Source organism: Coregonus clupeaformis, chromosome 11 (genome assembly GCF_020615455.1).
Source record: "Coregonus clupeaformis isolate EN_2021a chromosome 11, ASM2061545v1, whole genome shotgun sequence".
Lineage (NCBI taxonomy): Eukaryota > Metazoa > Chordata > Actinopteri > Salmoniformes > Salmonidae > Coregonus > Coregonus clupeaformis.
In genome coordinates this window covers 1,009,980-1,031,578 of record NC_059202.1, presented here as the reverse complement: position 1 = coordinate 1,031,578, position 21,599 = coordinate 1,009,980, and the positions used below count along the sequence as shown (strand labels likewise).

Here is a 21,599-nt window from a genome sequence, read left to right as displayed (position 1 = left end):
AATCAATGCTGTTCCTATCCAATAACAATGGACAAAAGGCTCCTATCTTGTCAGCCTTGTCAGCAGGTGGCCAAGGACAACACCCACGCCATAGGTCTCTCAGTTCTTCCAACTCACGAGTTCTTGCTCTGAGGACACACACACACACACACATCACTGATACCCCACACACACACATCATCACTGTTAAACACACACACACACACACACACACAAAAATCCCCTCTCTTTAGGCTGAACATTTGAAGACAGAGAACCCGACTCAGAGCCAATGCAACAGTGACACTAGCCTGGAGGGGCCCTCGCCCAACTCATCAGGACCAATCAGAAGATCAGAACTACTAGATTCAACCTACATCATTTATTGTATAAAATGTCTGCACACAATGTTTTCGGGGCTCTCTTCAGATAGCTCCCTAAGAGTTTGACGAACGGGTCCGTGCACGCGATTCCAGATATCTTTACCTCTGAATAAACTGCCTTATATTATACCATTATCCACCCTGTCCAAAGTCTCTACTTGGTCTCAGTTCTCCAGTAAACTTGTATTATCAACAATACTCCTGGTATTGGATATGACAGAATGTCTCACAGACATATCTGAACCGCACCTTTATTTGCCAAGGTAGAGTACATGATCAGTTAATATATTCAATGTACAGGCTACAATGTGGGGATCTCATGCTTGGTAATAAATATATGTATATACGACTTGCATCCTTGGCACAATAAAGTTATTATATTCTACTCAATCCATAGGCTTCATTAATGCCATTCAGACTGGTTTGAAGTCGATACAACCGGCTATGATAGCGGAGGTTCATAGCTAGGTTCTGAACTAATATTTATACCCAACGTTTTAGGGTCCATACACAGATCGGCTACACATCCTTAGGCATAAAGCTATTTTTATCCTCCACTACACAAAGAAGAAAATAGTTAGCTAGTTACGTTACTTCAGCTGTATTGCATGGGAAATATCAGCAAGGCAAGCTTAAAAAATGGTACATTCAATTTGCAGTAATTGCTTTAGCTAGCTAGATTCTTTACATCCACTGTTTCACAAGACGACAGCCTCGTTTGCTGGTTCTCAGGAGTCCCTAAAACATTAAACAGGAATTACAATTTCATACTCATGTCACAACGCCCATAAAGCTAGGTAGCTGGGTAATGTTGGCTAGACAGCTAGCTTGCTAAATAGCGATTTTCGTAAATTAACGTTATGACAAAAACATATGCATAATCGTTTGTCTCTGCATTAACTAACATATTCCTCTGAACTGTACATTTTTTTGCATGATTCGTTATGACGTTATAATTACTTACATTTGCTTCCATCCTAGTATTTTTGTCAGCCATCTTTGCTACAGCTGAGCCTGGTTGCAGCCTCCTTCTTCAGTGGGGTTTATCGGCGGTTGGCATCCAACATTATGGTGCATTACCGCCACCTACCGTACTGGAATGTGGACCAGAGACCGGGATAAACTAAATCCTACCTGCCAACCCCGTTTCTCTTAAAAAACATAACAAAATATTTGAGACTAAATCTAATGACGTTCTGCTCAATATACTCTTTAAACTAATTTCCTGTATCCCCTTCTCCCTCATACTAAATCTCATCCTCTCTCTTTCTATCTGATACTGCCCACACTGTAGCAATACATGCTCCACAGTCTCTATTTCCTGACAATAATCACACTTTCCTGATGGATGCTTTCCTATCACGTTAAATGTCTTGTTCAACTGGCTGTGTCCCACCCTTAATCTTGTAAAAATAGCCTCCTCTCTTCTGTCCCTTCCTGCCATCCTCCCCTCCCCAACTTTCCTCTGTACCTGAAATAAATGCCTTCCCTTATTATTTATATTCCACTGCTCCTGCCATCTCTGCACCATCACTGTATATATCAGTCTTTTTGCCTCTGCCCTGCTCATTGACACTTCAACATCAACATCCCCACTACTAAGTGCTTGTTTAGCCTGTTTATCTACAGCCTCGTTCCCCTCCACCCCCAAACGTTTGCAGCCTATTCATTAGGCACCAAATAAAGGAAAATGGACTCAAACGGGGAGGGACTACCTGAGGTTATCCAATAAGAAACGCTCATTTTCGTTTTCCAGTGCAAATGTTTGCCTATGTTTTACTCCTATGTGCACTAATGAATAATGACCCTGAAATGGGGGTACCAATGTCCTTTTCTTAGTCTTATGGCGCCCCCTACTGTGTGTAGTATGTAGCTACTCACCTGCAAAGCATGCAAAGGAAAAACCAAGGAGGCCGAGATGCAAAAAGTGAAAAGTGCTAACAGGTGATAAACAGCACTGATGATAGAAGCCCAAACGTATGCTCCTTTTTTATTCATCACATTTTATCACATTGCATCAAGGCCTCCTTGGTTGATCCTTTTCATGGTTTGAGTGAGAGTACTCTCGCACCGACCACTATCCATTGTAGCCTGAGCGCAGACCCTCACACTGGCTTTCTGCCCCCTACTGTCTCCCACTGTGTGTGTGTATCAGGTGTAACAGAGATGCTAAGCAGACTCTAGAGCTGGACTGGTCTGATAAGTACCAGGCCTACAGTCTGGATGACCAGTGTGGTCGCTACAACAACATGAGTACTGACACACAGTACCACCCCAACTCAGCCAACCTCCAGGACCAGTGTGGTCACTACAACAACATGAGTACTGACACACAGTACCACCCCAACTCAGCCAACCTCCAGGACCAGTGAGTCGCTGTATTATACACACACACACACACTTACAGTATTATTTTTTAAATATATATTTTATTGGATATATGAGTGCATACAATTATTGACATAATTAAGTACAAATATATGCTTTTTAAATGTTTCTTATCTAAACACAGCATATTTCCCACAAATGTAACACAATACATTTGCAATTCTAACATGTTCCTTGGCATGTAAATTACTTCAGATTTTCCTTCAGTTTCTGAAAGTCCTGTTGAAAGTTATTCAGATGGGTATAAGAGCCTTGCACCAAGACGGTACCGGTGTGATAGAGATTGACTGTAATGACGCCCTTTAAGTGACTGTCTTCCACATACACGTTGACCTGTATGGCATCGTTGATGTCTCTCTTCAGCGTTGGGGTAAGTTTGACACAGGGCACTACGCCAGGCCGTGGGGTGGGCTGTGTAGAAAACATAGTTGGTTTTGACTCTGTTCTTGCCCAGTGCTTTTTTGTAATCCACTATCAGAGTCTCCGGATGTTTCCTCAAGACTTTCCACTTGTGATGTTTCCTAGCCTCAGAATCCATACCTTCAGGGTATTGGATTTCAATGGTCTGCACCACACCTATACTGATGCTGCCTCTATGGTCTGCACCACACCTATACTGATGCTGCCTCTATGGTCTGCACCACACCTATACTGATGCTGCCTCTATGGTCTGCACCACACCTATACTGATGCTGCCTCTATGGTCTGCACCACACCTATACTGATGCTGCCTCAATGGTCTGCACCACACCTATACTGATGCTGCCTCTATGGTCTGCACCACACCTATACTGATGCTGCCTCTATGGTCTGCACCACACCTATACTGATGCTGCCTCAATGGTCTGCACCACACCTATACTGATGCTGCCTCTATGGTCTGCACCACACCTATACTGATGCTGCCTCTATGGTCTGCACCACACCTATACTGATGCTGCCTCTATGGTCTGCACCACACCTATACTGATGCTGCCTCTATGGTCTGCACCACACCTATACTGATGCTGCCTCTATGGTCTGCACCACACCTATACTGATGCTGCCTCTATGGTCTGCACCACACCTATACTGATGCTGCCTCTATGGTCTGCACCACACCTATACTGATGCTGCCTCTATGGTCTGTTGTTGGTGGTGTTGACAAAGTCTCTGCTTGAATATGCTTTATTCCAGCTCCCTCGTGAGGTTTTACCGTCAGCATTTTCGACTGTGAGGTTGGCCACCTCAGGCCTCCAAACAGTCCTCGTAGTGGTCTTTCCAAAATGTTTTGAAAAACTCTGAACATTTCAAATAACGTTGGGAACTTTAAGGTTAAAAAAGATATCTTCAGTATCTCACGTTGTTGTTGTATATTTAGTCCTGTGCAATCTGAGGAATTTGTCCCTCTGTCCTAATGTAGCCTGTTGAACATCCAAAACATGCAGAAAGATCAGAATGTTGAGAACATAAGTACTAACTTAAAGTCCCAATCTTAAAGTTTATACAGCTCATTACAAGTGCCAACAACTGGGTGACACATAGCCTAGAGGTTATGAGCATTGGGTCTGTAGCAAGGCAGTTAACCCCAACAACAACAACTGCTCCCTGGGCGCCGTGGACGTCGATTAAGGAGGGCTTGGGTTAAATGCAGAAGACACATTTTGGTTGAATGCATTCAGTTGTGCAACTGACTAGGTACCGCCTTTTCCCTTTCCCAATCAAGGTTTATTATTATGTCCACTACGAAACTAAAACTAACCATGAAAAAAAGAACACATTCTCTTACCAGGAATAGGATGATTAAAATCCCCCAAAAACGCTGCGAGTCCCAGTATGCGACTCTAACACACAAGGCTCCTTCCGCATTTCAAAAAGTACAGTTTAAAAAACTACTGCAACAGCATTGGATGCCGCCGACATGCCTCTTCCGGCGGTGTTTTGAACAGTGCGTGTCGTATGAAGATGACAAAAGCATCTTGAAAGTGACAGTGTTTTCCAAAAAATGTCTACTACACACACACACACGTTTAACAAGTTAAGTGACAGTGTCTACTGTACTATCTCTCTCATCTGAATTTAAAAGTGTATAGACTTACCAGGAAACGTGTATGCAGTGGTGGAAAAAGTACTCATTGTCATTCGTGTGTAAAAGTAAAGATACCTTAATAAAAAATGACTCAAGTAAAAGTCACCCAGTACAATACTGCTTGAGTAAAAGTCTACAAGTATCTGGTTTTAAATGTACAGTGGTGGAAAAAGTACTCAATTGTCATACTCCAGTAAAAGTAAATGCTATACCTAAAATTCCTTATATTAAGCAAACCAGACTATTTCCTTTTTTTTCTTTTTATTTACGGACACAGTGGCACACTCCAACACTCATTTACAAACACAGTCCGCCAGATCAGATGCAGTAGGGTTGTGGTGTGTGTGTGGGTGTGCGTGTGCGTGTGCGTGTGTGTGTGTGTGTGTGTGTGTGTGTGTGTGTGTGTGTGTGTGTGTGTGTGTGTGTGTGTGTGTGTGTGTGTGTGTGTGTGTGTGTGTGTGTGTGCGTGTGCGTGTGCGTGTGTGTGCTTGAGTAAAGAGAGAGAGAAGAGAGATAGTAAAGAGAAAGAGTGACTGAAGGTGACAAGTGAAGTTGGGAAAGTTCATTATTGAAATCAAATCAAATTGTATTTGTCACATGCTTCATAAACAACAGGTGTAGACTAACAGTGAAATGCTTACTTACAGGCCCTTCCCAACAATGCAGAGAGTTATGCAAGCGGACCTGCTGTTGCCACACACATCAATTCCCCATCCCTACTAAACACACACACACACACACACACACACACACACACACACACACAGACACCAGTGCACCATCACTACTAGCCATTTCCCCAGAGGATATTGTAATCTGGTTGTCAATCTTTACCAGGGTTAATTCAAATTGAAGACACCCAATTCAGGAAGTGATTTGAATTTTAACTTTTAAAAAATAGAACTACTTTTTAAAGAAATAGCTTCTCTTCCATTTATTGAGAAGTCATTGAATATAGATTCCCTTTTTTCAATTATTTCAGTTTACTTCCTGAACTGACTGACTTCAATTTGAATTGACCCCAACCCTGACCTTTACCATACACATTTACCCATTAATTATATCATGGTTTGGTTAGCTTTCAAATTCACTGGTGTGTGAAGAACAGTTTGCCACTGTCTGTGTGCACACATCTAACAGCGCTGCCAAACATTAGGTACCAAGACAGAGTTAGAATAAGGTAGTGTGTGACTGGTGGTGTGTTTTCTCTAAACTGATTTTAAAAAACACCCCTTTTCTAACAAGTCTTTTCCCTCTTACATAGCCACACACACAAAACAAACACAGATATTCCTAGTCCTACACACAACTCATTCATATTTTATTATATCCTCCAAAGAACCACTCTGAAACCCCCCAGCTCAGAGCACCCTTTCCCAGCCACAAGCAGAGTGACAGCCCCTTTTTGGAGTCCTGGAGGAGACAAGGTACTGTGGACTGTGTGGAGCTAAAGATCAGAGCTGCTACTCCCTCCAGACAGACACAGACAGACAGACAGACAGACAGACAGACAGACAGACAGAGAGACAGACAGACAGAGAGAGAGAATTGGCTTTTTACCAAATTACTGTACGACAGACCACGTATTCACCCTGCACACCCTAATTGACAAACAAACGAACCAAAACAAAGGCAAAGTCTTCTCATGCTTTGTTGATTTCAAAAAAGCTTTTGACTCAATTTGGCATGAGGGTCTGCTATACAAATTGATGGAAAGTGGGGTTGGGGGAAAAACATACGACATTATAAAATCCATGTACACAAACAACAAGTGTGCGGTTAAAATTGGCAAAAAACACACACATTTCTTTCCACAGGGCCGTGGGGTGAGACAGGGATGCAGTTTAAGCCCCCACCCTCTTCAACATATATATCAATGAATTGGCGAGGGCACTAGAACAGTCTGCAGCACCCGGCCTCACCCTACTAGAATCTGAAGTCAAATGTCTTCTGTTTGCTGATGATCTGGTGCTTCTGTCACCAACCAAGGAGGGCCTACAGCAGCACCTAGATCTTCTGCACAGACTCTGTCAGACCTGGGCCCTGACAGTAAATCTCAGTAAGACAAAAATAATGGTGTTCCAAAAAAGGTCCACTTGCCAGGACCACAAATACAAATTCCATCTAGACACCGTTGCCCTAGAGCACACAAAAAACTATACATACCTCGGCCTAAACATCAGCGCCACAGGTAACTTCCACAAAGCTGTGAACGATCTGAGAGACAAGGCAAGAAGGGCCTTCTATGCCATCAAAAGGAACATAAAATTTGACATACCAATTAGGATCTGGCTAAAAATACTTGAATCAGTTATAGAACCCATTGCCCTTTATGGTTCTGAGGTCTGGGGTCCGCTCACCAACCAAAAATTCACAAAATGGGACAAACACCAAATTGAGACTCTGCATGCAGAATTCTGCAAAAACATCCTCCGTGTACAACGTAAAACACCAAATAATGCATGCAGAGCAGAATTAGGCCAATACCCGCTAATTATCAAAATCCAGAAAAGAGCCGTTAAATTCTATAACCACTTAAAAGGAAGTGATTCCCAAACCTTCCATAACAAAGCCATCACCTACAGAGAGATGAACTTGGAGAAGAGTCCCCTAAGTAAGCTTGTCCTGGGGCTCTGTTCACAAACACAAACAGACCCCACACAGCCCCAGGACAACAACAACAACAACAACAACACAATTAGACCCAACCAAATCATGAGAAAACAAAAAGAGAATTACTTGACACATTGGAAAGAACAAACAAATAAACAGAGCAAACTAGAATGCTATTTGGCCCTAAACAGAGAGTACACAGTGGCAGAATACCTGACCACTGTGACTGACCCAAACTTAAGGAAAGCTTTGACTATGTACAGACTCAGTGAGCATAGCCTTGCTATTGAGAAAGGCCGCCGTAGGCAGACCTGGCTCTCAAGAGAAGACAGGCTATGTGCACACTGCCCACAAAATGAGGTGGAAACTGAGCTGCACTTCCTAACCTCCTGCCAAATGTATGACCATATTAGAGACACATATTTCCCTCAGATTACAGCGATCCACAAAGAATTCGAAAACAAACCCATTTTGATAAACTCCCTTATCTACTGGGTGAAAAACCACAGTGTGCCATCACAGCTGCAAGATTTGTGAACTGTTGCCACAAGAAAAGGGCAACCAGTGAAGAACAAACACCATTGTAAATACAACCCATATTTATGTTTATTTATTTTCCCATTTGTACTTTAACTATTTGCACATTGTTACAACACTGTATATATACATAATATGACATTTGAAATGTCTTTATTCTTTTGAAACTTCTGAGTGTAATGTTTACTGTTAATATTTATTGTTTATTTCACTTTTGTTTACTATCTACTTCACTTGCTTTGGCAATGTTAACACACGTTTCCCATGCCAATAAAGCCCTTAAATTGAAATTGAATTGAATTGAGAGAGAGAGAGAGAGAGAGAGAGAGAGAGAGAGAGAGAGAGAGAGAAAACTGAAGCACAGATAAAGAGAGAGACTGAGAGTGAGGAAGAGAGACACACACAGAGAGGGGGGGGTGTAGCTAAACTGCTAGGGAGATGTGAGGCAGATGAGGTAACAACTTTATCTGAAGTGACTGAATAGTGATGATGAGCAACACAAGCCTGATGGAAAATACATCTGTAGGTAACCGTCCCGCCCTGCCCCTGTCCCTACCCCTGGAAGCCTCTTCCCCACAGCTGAAGGTCCTAATCACGTTCTGCACGTGTTTCTTTACCTCTCTCTACTTTACACACACATTGTTGTGGTCACCCTCCCTCCACATTTGTCACTGTCAATCGGGAATGATAATTCTTCCAAGTTTTACCAGTGAAATGTCCATGCAGCATCTGCATGCCAACTATTCGTTCTCAATCAGTTTGATGGGGAAATGCATGTATGTTCTTCTTGAGTTACACAGTGTTGTTTTGAATGATGTACAGTGATCACATTTGAAAGCAGATGGTTTTAACAAACCGTAGCGTACCTGTGTTTAGCTTCAATTAAAGCACATATTCTTCCTAGTGTCGCACGCAGTTGAGTTTTAGCTGCATGAGAGAATACTGCGAGCATTCGCACAATCATCCTAAAATCTCATAAGAAATTAGGTGGTATTTTTTGTCTTGCAGCAACTTTATACTAGGCTATTATATTTGGTTCTGTTATGTAGAATACTATCATTATGTAATCTTGCAGACATTGATTCAGCTTTGATCTCAACAAGATCTCACGGTTTTACCAATTTGCCTTGAGATTCTGACATTTATCCACGTTTTTTCCAAACATCAAATTTCGAAGTTGCTCCAAACGAGCCACGGCCTGTTCACCCCGCTACCATCTAGAAGACGGAGACAGTACAAGTGCGTCAAAGCTGGGACCGAGAGACTGAAAAAACAGCTTCTATCTCAAGGCCATCAGACTGTTAAACAGTCACCACCATGCCCAGCACCCTGCCCTGCCCTGAACCATTGAGTCATTGAACATTGGCCACTTTAATAATGTTTACATACTGTTTTACCCACTTTATATGTACACTGAGTATACAAAACATTATGAACACTTGCTCTTTCCATGACCAGGTGAATCCAGGTGAAAGCTATTATCCCTTAAATCAGTGTAGATGGAGGGGAGGAGACAGGTTAAAGAAGGATTTTTAAGCCTTGAGACAATTGAGACATGGATTGTGTATGTGTGCCATTCAGAGGGTGCCTTTGAACGGTGTATGGAAGTAGGTGCCAGGGGCACCGGTTTGAGTGTGTCAAGAACTGCAACCCTGCTGGGTCTTTCATGCTCAACAGTTTCCCGTGTGTATAAAGAATGGTCCACCACCCAAAGGACATCCAGCCAACTTGATCCAACTGTGGGAAGCATTGGAGTCAACATGGGCCAGCATCCCTGTGGAACGCTTTTGACACCTTGTAGAGTCCATGCCCCAATGAATTGAGGCTGTTCTGAGGGCAAAAGTGGGCACAACTCAATATTAATAAGGTATTCATAATGTTTTATACACTCAGTGTATATGCTGTATCCTAGTCATGGCTCATCCTATATACTGTAACTACTGCTGTACACACCTTTCCTATTCATATTTTTTTACATTTTTACATTTTTAGTCATTTAGCAGACGCTCTTATCCAGAGCGACTTACAGGAGCAATTAGGGTTAAGTGCCTTGCTTAAGGGCACATCGACAGATTTTTCACCTAGTCTGCTCGGGGATTAGAACCAGCGACCTTTCGGTTACTGGCACAACGCTCTTACCCACTAAGCTACCTGCCGCCCCATATACTGTCCATACCGTCTATACACACCATTTTATATATATATATATATACACTACCGTTCAAAAGTTTGGGGTCATTGTTTTCGAAAGAAAAGCAATTTTTTTGTCCATTAAAATAACATCAAATTGATCAGAAATACAGGGTAGACGTTGTTAATGTTGTAAATGGCTATTGTAGCAGGAAACGGCAGATTTTTAATGGAATATCTACGTAGGCGTACAGAGGCCCGTTATCAGCAACCATCAGTCCTGGGTTCTGTGACGCCCCTCCGACTCTGTCTGCTGTATTCTCTCTCTCTGGTCTTGTTTCCTTATTAGGATGCCGGTGGGCGGAGTTGGGCGGGTCGTCAGCTACATGGGAAACACCTGGGCTTGGGTGCGTCCCAGGATAAATGGACCTCTTCCACATTCATTGGGGAGACTCTCTCCATGCAGACACCTTTATTGATTGTGGTTGTGGTATTTTTGTGGCTTTTTGGTTGTTTGCTTTGGCACCTTTCAACACCTTGCATTATTACATTTATGCATGCAAACACTCACTTACACTACTTATTACACACACCATTGTTAATTGTACTTAGTTTACTTTAGTTAATAAATATATATTTTGGTATTCCTTGTCTCCACGTTGTCTCCCTTTTGTTACGAACTTTGAGCCGGTTCGTGACAGTTCCAATTGCACGTTGTGTTTGCTAATCCAAGTTGATCATTTTACAATTATGTTAGCACAGCTGAAAACTGTTGTGCTGATTAAAGAAGCAATAAAACCTTGAGCCTTCTTGAGACTAGTTGAGTATCTGGAGCATCAGCAATTGTGGATTACAGGCTCAAAATGGCTTTGCCACTCTTGGCATTCTCTCAACCAGCTTCATGAGGTAGTCACCTGGAATGCATTTCAATTAACAGGTGTGCCTTCTTAAAAGTTAATTTGTGGAATTTCTTTCCTTCTTAATGATTTTGAGCCAATTTACAAATTAATTACAATTCAATAAGTATTCAACCCCTTTGTTATGGCAAAATAAGTTCAGCAGTAAAAATGTGCTTAACAAGTCACATAATAAGTTGCATGGACTCACTGTGTGCAAAAATAGTTTTTAACATGATTTTTGAATGACTACCTCATCTCTGTACCCCGCATACAGTTATCTGTAAGGTCCCTCAGTCGAGCAGTGAATTTCAAACAGATTCAACCAAAGACTAGGGAGGTTTTCCAATGCCTCGCAAAGAAAGGCAGTCATTGAATATCGATTTGAGCATGGTAAAGTTATTAATTACACTTTGGATGGTGTATTAATACACCCAATCACTACAAAGATCCAGGCGTCCTTCCTCAGGATAAAAAAAATGAATGGAATGGAGCTACGCACAGGCAAAATCCTAGAGGAAAACCTGGTTCAGTCTGCTTTCCACCAGACACTGGGAGATGAATTCACCTTTCAGCAGGACAATAACATAAAACACAAGGCCAAATCTACGCTGGAGTTGCTTACCAAGACGACATTGAATGTTCCTGAGTGGCCTAGTTACAGTTTTGACTTAAATCGGCTTTAAAATCTATGGCAAGACGTGAAAATGTCTGTCTGACAATGATCAACAACTTGACAGAGCTTGTAGAATTTTGAAAATAATAATGGGCAAATGTTGCACAATCCAGGTGTGGAAAGCTCTTAAAGACTTACCCATAAAGACTCACAGCTGTAATAGCTGCCAAAGGAGATTATAACATGTATTGACTCAGGGGGTTAAATACTTATCTAATCAAGATATATTAGTGTTTTATTTTTCATAAATGTTTTTAAAAATGTGATTTTTTCCCCCACTTTGACATTAGAGTATTTTGTGTAGATCATTGAGGAAAAAAATGACAAGTAAATCCATTTTCATCCCACTTTGTAACACAACAAAATGTGTAAAAAGTCATGGTGTGTCAATACTTTCTGAAGGTGCTGTATATCCTGGACTCTGACGCTGCTCGTTCTGATATTTCTTTATTTCTTTCTTTTTAGTTTTTGTGGTATGTGTGTATTGTTTTCTATTGCCAGGGTATTACTGCACTGCATTTCACTGCACCTGCGGTAACATCTGCAAATCTGTGTAAGAGACCAATAAACTTTCTATTTATTTGACTGTGAGACAACGCCCAGTATGCCAGGGAACTCACTTGGTTGCCATCAACAGACCAGAGACCTCTGACTCACTAAGTTTCAGTGACTAAAGGGTTAAAGTGCAGATAGATGACTGAAGAGGAGGAGGTGTGGTGTGTGTGTGTGTTTCTGAAAAAATACAATGACCATTATCATCTCAAAGTCAAAGTTATGTCATTCATCAATCAAAAAAAGCAAACAACCAATCAACAAACTTTACCGTTATTCACTGCAAAGAACAATACTTCCTGTTTGAATCCATTTAATTGAAAAACTTCATTACAATCAGTATAAAAACCTACTAGACGTGGTCTTTGCACGTACATTTGTATGGCTGTCTATTCTTTAACCTCTTTCCCCTAATTAGGGGCAGGCTGGCATTTATTGTCATGAATCTTGCCCTGGAGGCAGCTCTGCAGAGTGGTCACTGTCTGGCACAGCCACAAAGTCATCATATGCTAACCATAATGTCTAACCCTAACCTTAAATGAAGACCAAAAAGCTCATTTTTGTTTTCATGAATTTTTATGATATAGTCAATTTTGACTTTCGCAGCCGGCCCATCTATCGGAAATTGCTCAGTTCTGCCTCCAGGGCAAGATTCATGACAATAAACGTCAACCTGCTAATTAGGGTCACCTGGGAAACACACTGACCAAAAACATGGTGAAAGGATATCCTGTCACACATTCACATTCACAGTAGATGAAGCTGCCTTGCAGTAGTCATTTCAGAGAGACAGTAGCCTATTGTCTTTCTAATGTGGATTATGCACTGAACTGGTTCATGTAGTTTGTGTGTGTGTGTGTGTGTCTGTGCATGTGTGTGTGTGATATGAATTACAGAGTCTCTGGTATAGAAAGCCTCTTGGATGTGCTAGTAGTGAACGCTAATAGATTTAAATTCATATGTGCTGTGGCTAGGTCTGTTCATATATAGGGTTTGTAGATATGGATCACTTTGTGGCAGGTGTTTTTGTGCCTGTTCACATGCTTTTGTGGATGTGGATCACTCTCTTGCAGTTGGGGCAGCGGTGCTCTACGTCCTTACAGGAGTCAACACAGAACGGAATCAAACAGCATGGCCAGCACCTAGAGAGAGAGAGAGAGAGAGAGAGAGAGAGAGAGAGAGAGAGAGAGAGAGAGAGAGAGAGAGAGAGAGAGAGAGAGAGGGAGAGAGAGAGAGAGAGAGAGAGAGAGAGAGAGAGAGAGAGAGAGAGAGAGAGAGAGAGAGAGAGAGAGAGAGAGAGAGAGAGAGAGAGAGAGAGAGAGAGAGAGAGAGAGAGAGAGAGAGAGAGAGAGAGAGAGAGAGAGAGAGAGAGAGAGAGAGAGAGAGAGAGAGAGAGAGAGAGAGAGGGAGAGAGAGAGAGAGAGAGAGAGAGAGAGAGAGAGAGAGAGAGAGAGAGAGAGAGAGAGAGAGAGAGAGAGAGAGAGAGAGAGAGAGAGAGGGAGAGAGAGAGAGAGAGGAGAGAGAGAGAGAGAGAGAGAGAGAGAGAGAGAGAGAGAGAGAGAGAGAGGGAGAGAGAGAGAGAGAGAGAGAGAGAGAGAGAGAGAGAGAGGGGAGAGAGAGAGAGAGAGAGAGAGAGAGAGAGAGAGAGAGAGAGAGAGAGAGAGAGAGGGAGAGAGAGAGAGAGAGAGAGAGAGAGGGAGAGAGAGAGAGAGAGAGAGAGAGAGAGAGAGAGAGAGAGAGAGAGAGAGAGAGAGATGGAGATTCAGTGTGTGTTTCCATTTCTATGCAAGTGTGTTTGTGAGAAGAAAAAGCAATAAAAGGCTACGTGTGTGTGTTCCTGTGTGTGTGTGTGTGTGTTTATTCCTGTATGTACGTACATCTGTGTCGTGCGTGTGCGTGCGTGGCGCGTGCGTGCGCGTGCGTGTGTGTTCCTGTATGCACGTACAGGCATGTCCGTGTCCGTGTCCGTGTGCGTGTGTGGTGTCTGTGTGTGTTCTTGTATGTACGTACATGTGTGTTCCTGTGTGTGTGTGTGTGTTCCTGTATGCACGTACATGTGTGTGTGTGTCCGTGTGTGTGTGTGTGTGTGTGTGTGTGTGTGTGTGTGTGTGTGTGTGAGTGAGTGTGTGAGTGAGTGAGTGAATGTGTGTAAGTGCATGCGTGCGTGTGTGTTAACTCACAGGAAGCAGCAGAGGGCTCCACAGAGGAGACAGGTGAGCAGTCCAGTGGTGTGTATGGTCTCTGTCAGAACCTGGACCTGACACTGGGGCCACGTCATCTGGCCGGGCACGTCTCTAGGCAGCTGCTGCTGCATCACCACCACCTGGGTTACTGCAGAGGGAGGAGAATACTGGTTAGAACCAGATAGAACTGGTCAGAACCAGATAGAACAGGACAGAACCACCACCTGGGTTACTGCAGAGGGAGGAGAATACTGGTTAGAACCAGATAGAACTGGCCAGAACCAGATAGAACAGGACAGAACCACCACCTGGGTTACTGCAGAGGGAGGAGAATACTGGTTAGAACCAGATAGAACTGGCCAGAACCAGATAGAACAGGACAGAACCACCACCTGGGTTACTGCAGAGGGAGGAGAATACTGGTTAGAACCAGATAGAACTGGCCAGAACCAGATAGAACAGGACAGAACCACCACCTGGGTTACTGCAGAGGGAGGAGAATACTGGTTAGAACCAGATAGAACTGGCCAGAACCAGATAGAACAGGACAGAACCACCACCTGGGTTACTGCAGAGGGAGGAGAATACTGGTTAGAACCAGATAGAACTGGTCAGAACCAGATAGAACAGGACAGAACCACCACCTGGGTTACTGCAGAGGGAGGAGAATACTGGTTAGAACCAGATAGAACTGGTCAGAACCAGACACTCAAACTGATAGAACAGGACAGAACTGGTCAGTACAGGATATAACCTTTTAGGATGAAGTTATCACAGAACTAGAATGAGATTATATTTCTATGGGAGATTGCCATAGTAATAGTTGATAGAACTTTAACTACAGTTAACTGTTTCTGTTGTTGTTTGATCTCTATGTCACACCTCCACAGAGATACCTGTCAGAGGGGTTGCTAAGGCCAGGAGTTTCTTATGTCAGAATATCCTGCCAAAAACAACTGTTGTCTTGTTTTCCACATGGGGAACTGTGAATAACAAATTAAGGAACCTCTTTTCATCAGTTAGGCCAGTGTGTGTGTCCGTGTGTGTCCGTGTGTGTGTGTGTGTGTGTGTCCGTGTGTGTGTGTGTGTCTTGTGTGTGTGTGTGTGTGTGTGTGTGTGTGTGTGTGTGTGTGTGTGTGTGTGTGTGTGTGGTGTGTGTGTGTGTGTGTGTGTGTGTGTGTGTGTCCGTGTGTGTGTGTGTGTGTGTGTGTGTGTGTGTGTGTGTGTGTGTGTGTGTGTGTGTGTGTGTGTGTGTGTGTGTGTGTGTGTGTGTGGTGTGTGTGTGTGTGTGTGTGTGTGTGTGTGTGTGTGTGTGTGTGTGTGTGTGTGTGTGTGTGTGTGTGTGTGTGTGTGTGTGACTCACCACCGGGGGTGATTGTAGGTTGTATCTGGGGAGGTGGTTGGTTCATGCCTGGTTGGGGACCTGATAATAAGGGATCGATAAATGTAACTGAATAAATACATCAATAAATACATCAATAAATACCTCTATTAAATCTCCAGTGAAATAGCTCTTTAGGTGCCTGGGGCTGGTGTAGTGGTAGTGCTGTCGGGAGGAGGTGTAAAAAAAAAAGCTATATCAGGTGGGACCATTCTAGCCAATGAAAGGGTTGATACGCGTGGGAACAGGCATAACGGTTTATGCTAGTTACCACAGCCACAAAGACCAAATGAGCTATATCGTAAAAAATTCATGAAAACTAAAATCTACTTTTTGGTATTATTTTAAGGTTAGGGTTAGGCATAAGGTTAGCAGTGTGGTTAGGGTTCGGTTTAAATTCGAATTTTAAGAAGATACGTTTTTAGGTGGGGTTTAGGACTTTGTGGCTGTGGTAACTAGTGGCGACCAGGCACAAATCTGAAATAAAGTGTTTTTTCACAAATTCGCCGGGATATCACGTCCTACTTATATCAGTACACTCGTAACGACCTAATCATTACGAAACTTCTATTCCATCAAATAAGCCACACTTTGCAAATAAGCCATTACATTTTTTGTTAACCAAATTGAACACTCTCATTGACCTCCATACAAAAACTCCTCACCTCTTCCTCTCTGAAATAAGGTAGGGACGAGTTGTGTGTTTTCTCTAAACCTATTTTTTTTTTTTAAACCTCTTCTAATAAGTGTTTTGTTTCTCACATACACACAACTCTTTCAACTCCACTCTTAACCCCTCATCCCAGCCCACCTTACCCCAGCTCAGAACACCCGATCCCAGCCACGAGCAGAGCAACAGTCCCTTACCTGTCTGGAGCCCTGGAGAAGACGAGGTACTGTGGAGCTAGAGATAAGAGCTGCACAGAGGGAGAGAGAGAAACTAGCTGCTACTCCCTCAAGAGACAAAGGAACTGAAGCACAGAGAGAGTGAGAGAGAGAGAGAGAGACTGAAGCACAAAGGGAGAGAGAGAGAGAGAGAGAAACTGAAGCACAGAGAGGAAGAGAGAATGTGTGTGTGTGTGTGTGTGTGTGTGTGTGTGTGTGTGTGTGCTCATGTGTGTGTGTATGTTGTGTGTGTGTGTGGGGGAGAGGGGGCATGTCCATGTGCGTGTGTGTGTGTGTGTGTATGAGGGGGGGGGTTAGTGGTTGTGGTGTTAGTTGTCATTAAACACATTGTTGGGGTTGGAACATTTGTTTTTTGGTGAGAAGACCGAGAGCATCAAACATGAAACAGTACACCTAACACAGGCCTATTTTCAGGTGATTACATTTATTTTATTTTTGAAAAGTGTGTGTTTCTGAAAAAAACACAAGGGCCACTATCATCTCAAAAGTCGAAGTTAATATTGACGTTATTACAAATTATTATTATTAATCAATTAAAGGGGCAATCCCAGCCCACCTTACCCAGCTCAGAACACCCTATCCCAGCCCACCTTACCCCAGCTCAGAACACCCTATCCCAGCCCACCTTACCCCAGCTCAGAACACCCTATCCCAGCCCACCTTACCCCAGCTCAGAACACCCTATCCCAGCCCACCTTACCCAGCTCAGAACACCCTATCCCAGCCCACCTTACCCCAGCTCAGAACACCCTATCCCAGCCCACCTTACCCAGCTCAGAACACCCTATCCCAGCCCACCTTACCCCAGCTCAGAACACCCTATCCCAGCCCACCTTACCCCAGCTCAGAACACCCTATCCCAGCCCACCTTACCCCAGCTCAGAACACCCTATCCCAGCCCACCTTACCCCAGCTCAGAACACATTTTTACATTTTAGTCATTTAGCAGACGCTCTTATCCAGAGCGACTTACAGTTAGTGAATACATATTTTTTTTTATACTGGCCCCCCGTGGGAATTGAACCCACAACCCTGGCGTTGCAAACGCCATGCTCTATCAACTGAGCTACATCCCTGCCGGCCATTCCCTCCCCTACCCTGGGCCAATTGTGCGCCGCCCATGAGTCTCCCGGTCGCGGCCGGCTGCGACAGAGCCTGGATTCGAACCAGGATCTCTAGTGGCACAGTTAGCACTGCGATGCAGTGCCTTAGACCACTGCGCCACTCAGGAGTTAACACCCTATCCCAGCCCACCTTACCCAGCTCAGAACACCCTATCCCAGCCCACCTTACCCCAGCTCAGAACACCCTATCCCAGCCCACCTTACCCAGCTCAGAACACCCTATCCCAGCCCACCTTACCCAGCTCAGAACACCCTATCCCAGCCCACCTTACCCCAGCTCAGAACACCCTATCCCAGCCCACCTTACCCAGCTCAGAACACCCTATCCCAGCCCACCTTACCCCAGCTCAGAACACCCTATCCCAGCCCACCTTACCCCAGCTCAGAACACCCTATCCCAGCCCACCTTACCCCAGCTCAGAACACCCTATCCCAGCCCACCTTACCCCAGCTCAGAACACCCTATGGTAAATGGTTAAAGTGAAGAGGTGGAGGGGTGTGAATATGCTGTGTGTGTGTGTGTGTGTGTGTGTGTGTGTGTGTGTGTGTGTGGTGAGAGAGAGATGAGGGGAGGATGGGGGGGCTTTACACAGAAATAGTGACTGTGGTGAGTCACAGTGTTAAACGTTCATGTGTTCATTGTTCTCGATAAACAACATTGTTGTGGTTGGAAAATGTGGTTTTTGGTCAGAAGACAGAGCAGTCAGCCGAGCGCATTAACCATGCATCAGTAGCCTATTGCTGCAACCTGGTCTCAGAGCATTTTGGATTATTCTGTACGTAAATCTGAGACACTCAATTTAGTACGATATGTTACGTTTCGTATAATAATAATAATAATAATAATAATAATATGCCATTTAGCAGAGGCTTTTATCCAAAGCGACTTACAGTCACGCGTGCATACATTTTTGTGTATGGTCAGTCATGTATTAAATTGTGGATGTCCATCACCCATTTCGTATTTATTTTATTTCACCTTTATTTAACCAGGTAAGCCAGTTGAGAACAAGTTTTCATTTACAACTGCAACCTGGCCAGGATAAAACAAAGCAGTGCGATAAAAACAACAACAACACAGAGTTACATATGGAATAAACAAAACGTACAGTCAATAACACAATAGAAAATCTATATACAGTGTGTGCAAATGTAGTAAGTTATGGAGATAAGGCAATAAATAGGCCATAGTGCAAAATAATTACAATTTAGTATTAACACTGGAGTGATAGATGTGCAGAAGATGATGTGCAAATAGAGATACTGGGGTGCAAATTATCAAAATAAATAATGTAAATAACAATATGGGGATGAGGTAGTTGGGTGGGCTAATTACAGATGGGCTGTGTACAGGTGCAGTGATCGGTAAGCTGTTCTGACAACTGACGCCTAAAGTTAGTGAGGGAGGGAAGTGTCTCCAGCTTCAGAGATCTTTGCAGTTTGTTACAGTCATTTGCAGCAGAGAACTGGAAGGAATGGCGGCCAAAGGAGGTGTTGGCTTTGGGGATGACCAGTGAGATATACCTGCTGGAACGCATACTACGGGTGGGTGTTGCTATGGTGACCAATGATCTAAGATAAGGCGGGGATTTGCCTAGAAGTTATTTATAGATGACCTGGAGCCAGTGGGTTTGGCGACGAATATGTAGTGAGGGCCAGCCAACGAGAGCGTACAGGTCACAGTGGTGGGTAGTATATGGGACTTTGGTGACAAAACGGATGGCACTGTGATAGACTACATCCAATTTGCTGAGTAGAGTGTTGGAAGCTATTTTGTAAATGGCATCGCCAGTTTTACGAGGGCATGTTTAGCAGCATGAGTGAAGGAGGCTTTGTTGTGAAATAGGAAGCCGATTCTAGATTTAACTTTGGATTGGAGATGCTTAATGTGAGTCTGGAAGGAGAGTTTACGGTCTAACCAGACACCTAGGTATTTGTAGTTGTCCACATATTCTAAGTCAGACCTGCCGAGAGTAGTGATTCTAGTCGGGCGGGCGGGTGCAAGCAGCGTTCGATTGAAGAGCATGCATTTAGTTTTACTAGCGTTTAAGAGCAGTTGGAGGCCACGGAAGGAGTGTTGTATGGCATTGAAGCTTGTTTGGAGGTTTGTTAACACAGTGTTAGAGGTCCAGACAACAGGCCCTCCGATTTGACACATTGAACTCTATCTGAGAAGTAGTTGGTGAACCAGGCGAGGCAGTCATTTGAGAAACTAAGGCTATTTAGTCTGCCAATAAGAATGCGGTGATTGACAGTCAAAAGCCTTGGCCAGGTCGATGAAGACGGCTGCACAGTACTGTCTTTTATCGATCGCGGTTATTATATCGTTTAGGACCTCGAGCGTGGCTGAGGTGCACCCATAACCAGCTCGGAAACCAGATTGCATAGCGGAGAAGGTAGGGTGGAATTCGAAATGGTCGGTGATCTGTTTGTTAACTTGGCTTTCAAATACTTTCGAAAGGCAGGGCAGGATGGATATACAGTGCTATGAAAAAGTATTTTCCCCCTTTCTAATTTTCTCTACTTTTGCATATTTGTGATACTGAATGTTATCAGATCTTCAACCAAAACCTAATATTAGATAAAGGGAACATAAGTGAACAAATAACACAACAATTACATATTTATTTCATTTATTTCATAAAAAATTCCCCTGTGTGAAAAAGTAATTGCCCCCTTACACTCAATAACTGGTTGTGCCACCTTTAGCTGCAATGACTCCAACCAAATGCTTCCTGTAGTTGTTGATCAGTCTCTCACGTCGCTGTGGAGGAATTTTGGCCCACTCTTCCATGCAGAACTGCTTTAACTCAGTGACGTGTAGGTTTTCAAGCATGAACTGCTCGTTTCAAGTCCTGCCACAACATCTCAATTGGGATTAGGTCTGGACTTTGACTAGGCCATTCCAAAACGTCCAATTTGTTGCTTTTTAGCAATTTTCATGTAGACTTGATTGTGTGTTTTGGATCATTGTCTTGTTGCATGACCCAGCTGTGCTTCAGCTTCAGCTCACAGACGGATGGTCTGACAGTCTCCTGTTGAATTCTCTGATACAGAGCAGAATTCATGGTTCCTTCTATTAAGGCAAGTCGTCCAGGTATTGAGGCAGCAAAGCATCCCCAAACCATCACACCACCACCACCATGCTTGACCATTGGTATGATGTTCTTACTGTGGAATGCAGAGTTTGGTTTTCGCCAGGCATTACTGGAACCATGTCGTCCAAAAAGTTATACGTTTGAATCATCTGTCCATAGAACGTCCTTCCAAGAGTCTTGATGATCATCCAGGTGCTTTTTGGCAAACTTTAGTCAACTTTTTGGACGAGATGGGTCCCATTATGCCTGGCGAAAACCAAACTCTGCATTCCACAGCCAGGTCAATTAGAAAGGCCTGATCGCTGAAGTGTTTTAGGGAGCGTTTGACAGTGATGAGGGGTGGTCCGTTGACCCCAGACCCATTACGGACACAGGCAATGAGGAAGTGATCGCTGAGATCCTGGTTGAAGACAGCGGAGGTGTCTCGCCCTGACTCAGAGGATGCTTATATGTTGAGTCAGGGTGTGTATATTCCTTGTTGTCATTTTCTATGTTGCATTTTCTATGTTTAGATCTAGTATGTCTAGATCTATGTTGGCCGGTGTGGTTCCCAATCAGAGGCAGCTGTCGCTCGTTGTCTCTGATTGGGGACCATACTTAGGCAGCCTATTGGCACTAGTGGGTGGTGGGATCTTGTTCCGTGTGAGGTATGTTGTTTGTCTACCTTGGACTTCACGTTTCGTTT

The 21,599-nt window shown here is 43.6% G+C and overlaps 2 protein-coding genes across 2 annotated transcripts in view; both read right to left on the bottom strand.

Moving 5' to 3' along the window:
• LOC121562355 (lipopolysaccharide-induced tumor necrosis factor-alpha factor homolog) overlaps window positions 1-21,599 on the bottom strand; it is a 63,226-nt gene that overhangs the window by 21,617 nt on the left and 20,010 nt on the right. The window lies entirely within an intron of this gene.
• On the bottom strand, window positions 12,727-16,806 carry LOC121532877 (lipopolysaccharide-induced tumor necrosis factor-alpha factor homolog). Its single transcript, XM_045223412.1, has 4 exons — window positions 16,654-16,806; window positions 15,769-15,828; window positions 14,403-14,553; window positions 12,727-13,364 (listed from the first exon to the last, which is right to left on the bottom strand). The coding sequence occupies exons 2-4, from the start codon at window positions 15,812-15,814 to the stop codon at window positions 13,259-13,261; spliced, it is 303 nt and encodes a 100-aa protein (XP_045079347.1). The 5' UTR covers window positions 15,815-15,828; window positions 16,654-16,806; the 3' UTR covers window positions 12,727-13,258.

What these genes read in the sequence shown, in the direction of transcription:
- LOC121532877 (XM_045223412.1), bottom strand. Translation starts at nt 15,814, where the DNA reads ATGAACCAACCACCTCCCCAGATACAACCTACAATCACCCCCGGTG. An exon ending in ACCTACAATCACCCCCGGTG is followed by an intron (nt 14,554 to 15,768) that starts GTGAGTCACACA and finishes CTCCCTCTGCAG; the next exon opens with TAACCCAGGTGGTGGTGATG. An exon ending in GGAGCCCTCTGCTGCTTCCT is followed by an intron (nt 13,365 to 14,402) that starts GTGAGTTAACAC and finishes CTCTCTCTCTAG; the next exon opens with GTGCTGGCCATGCTGTTTGA.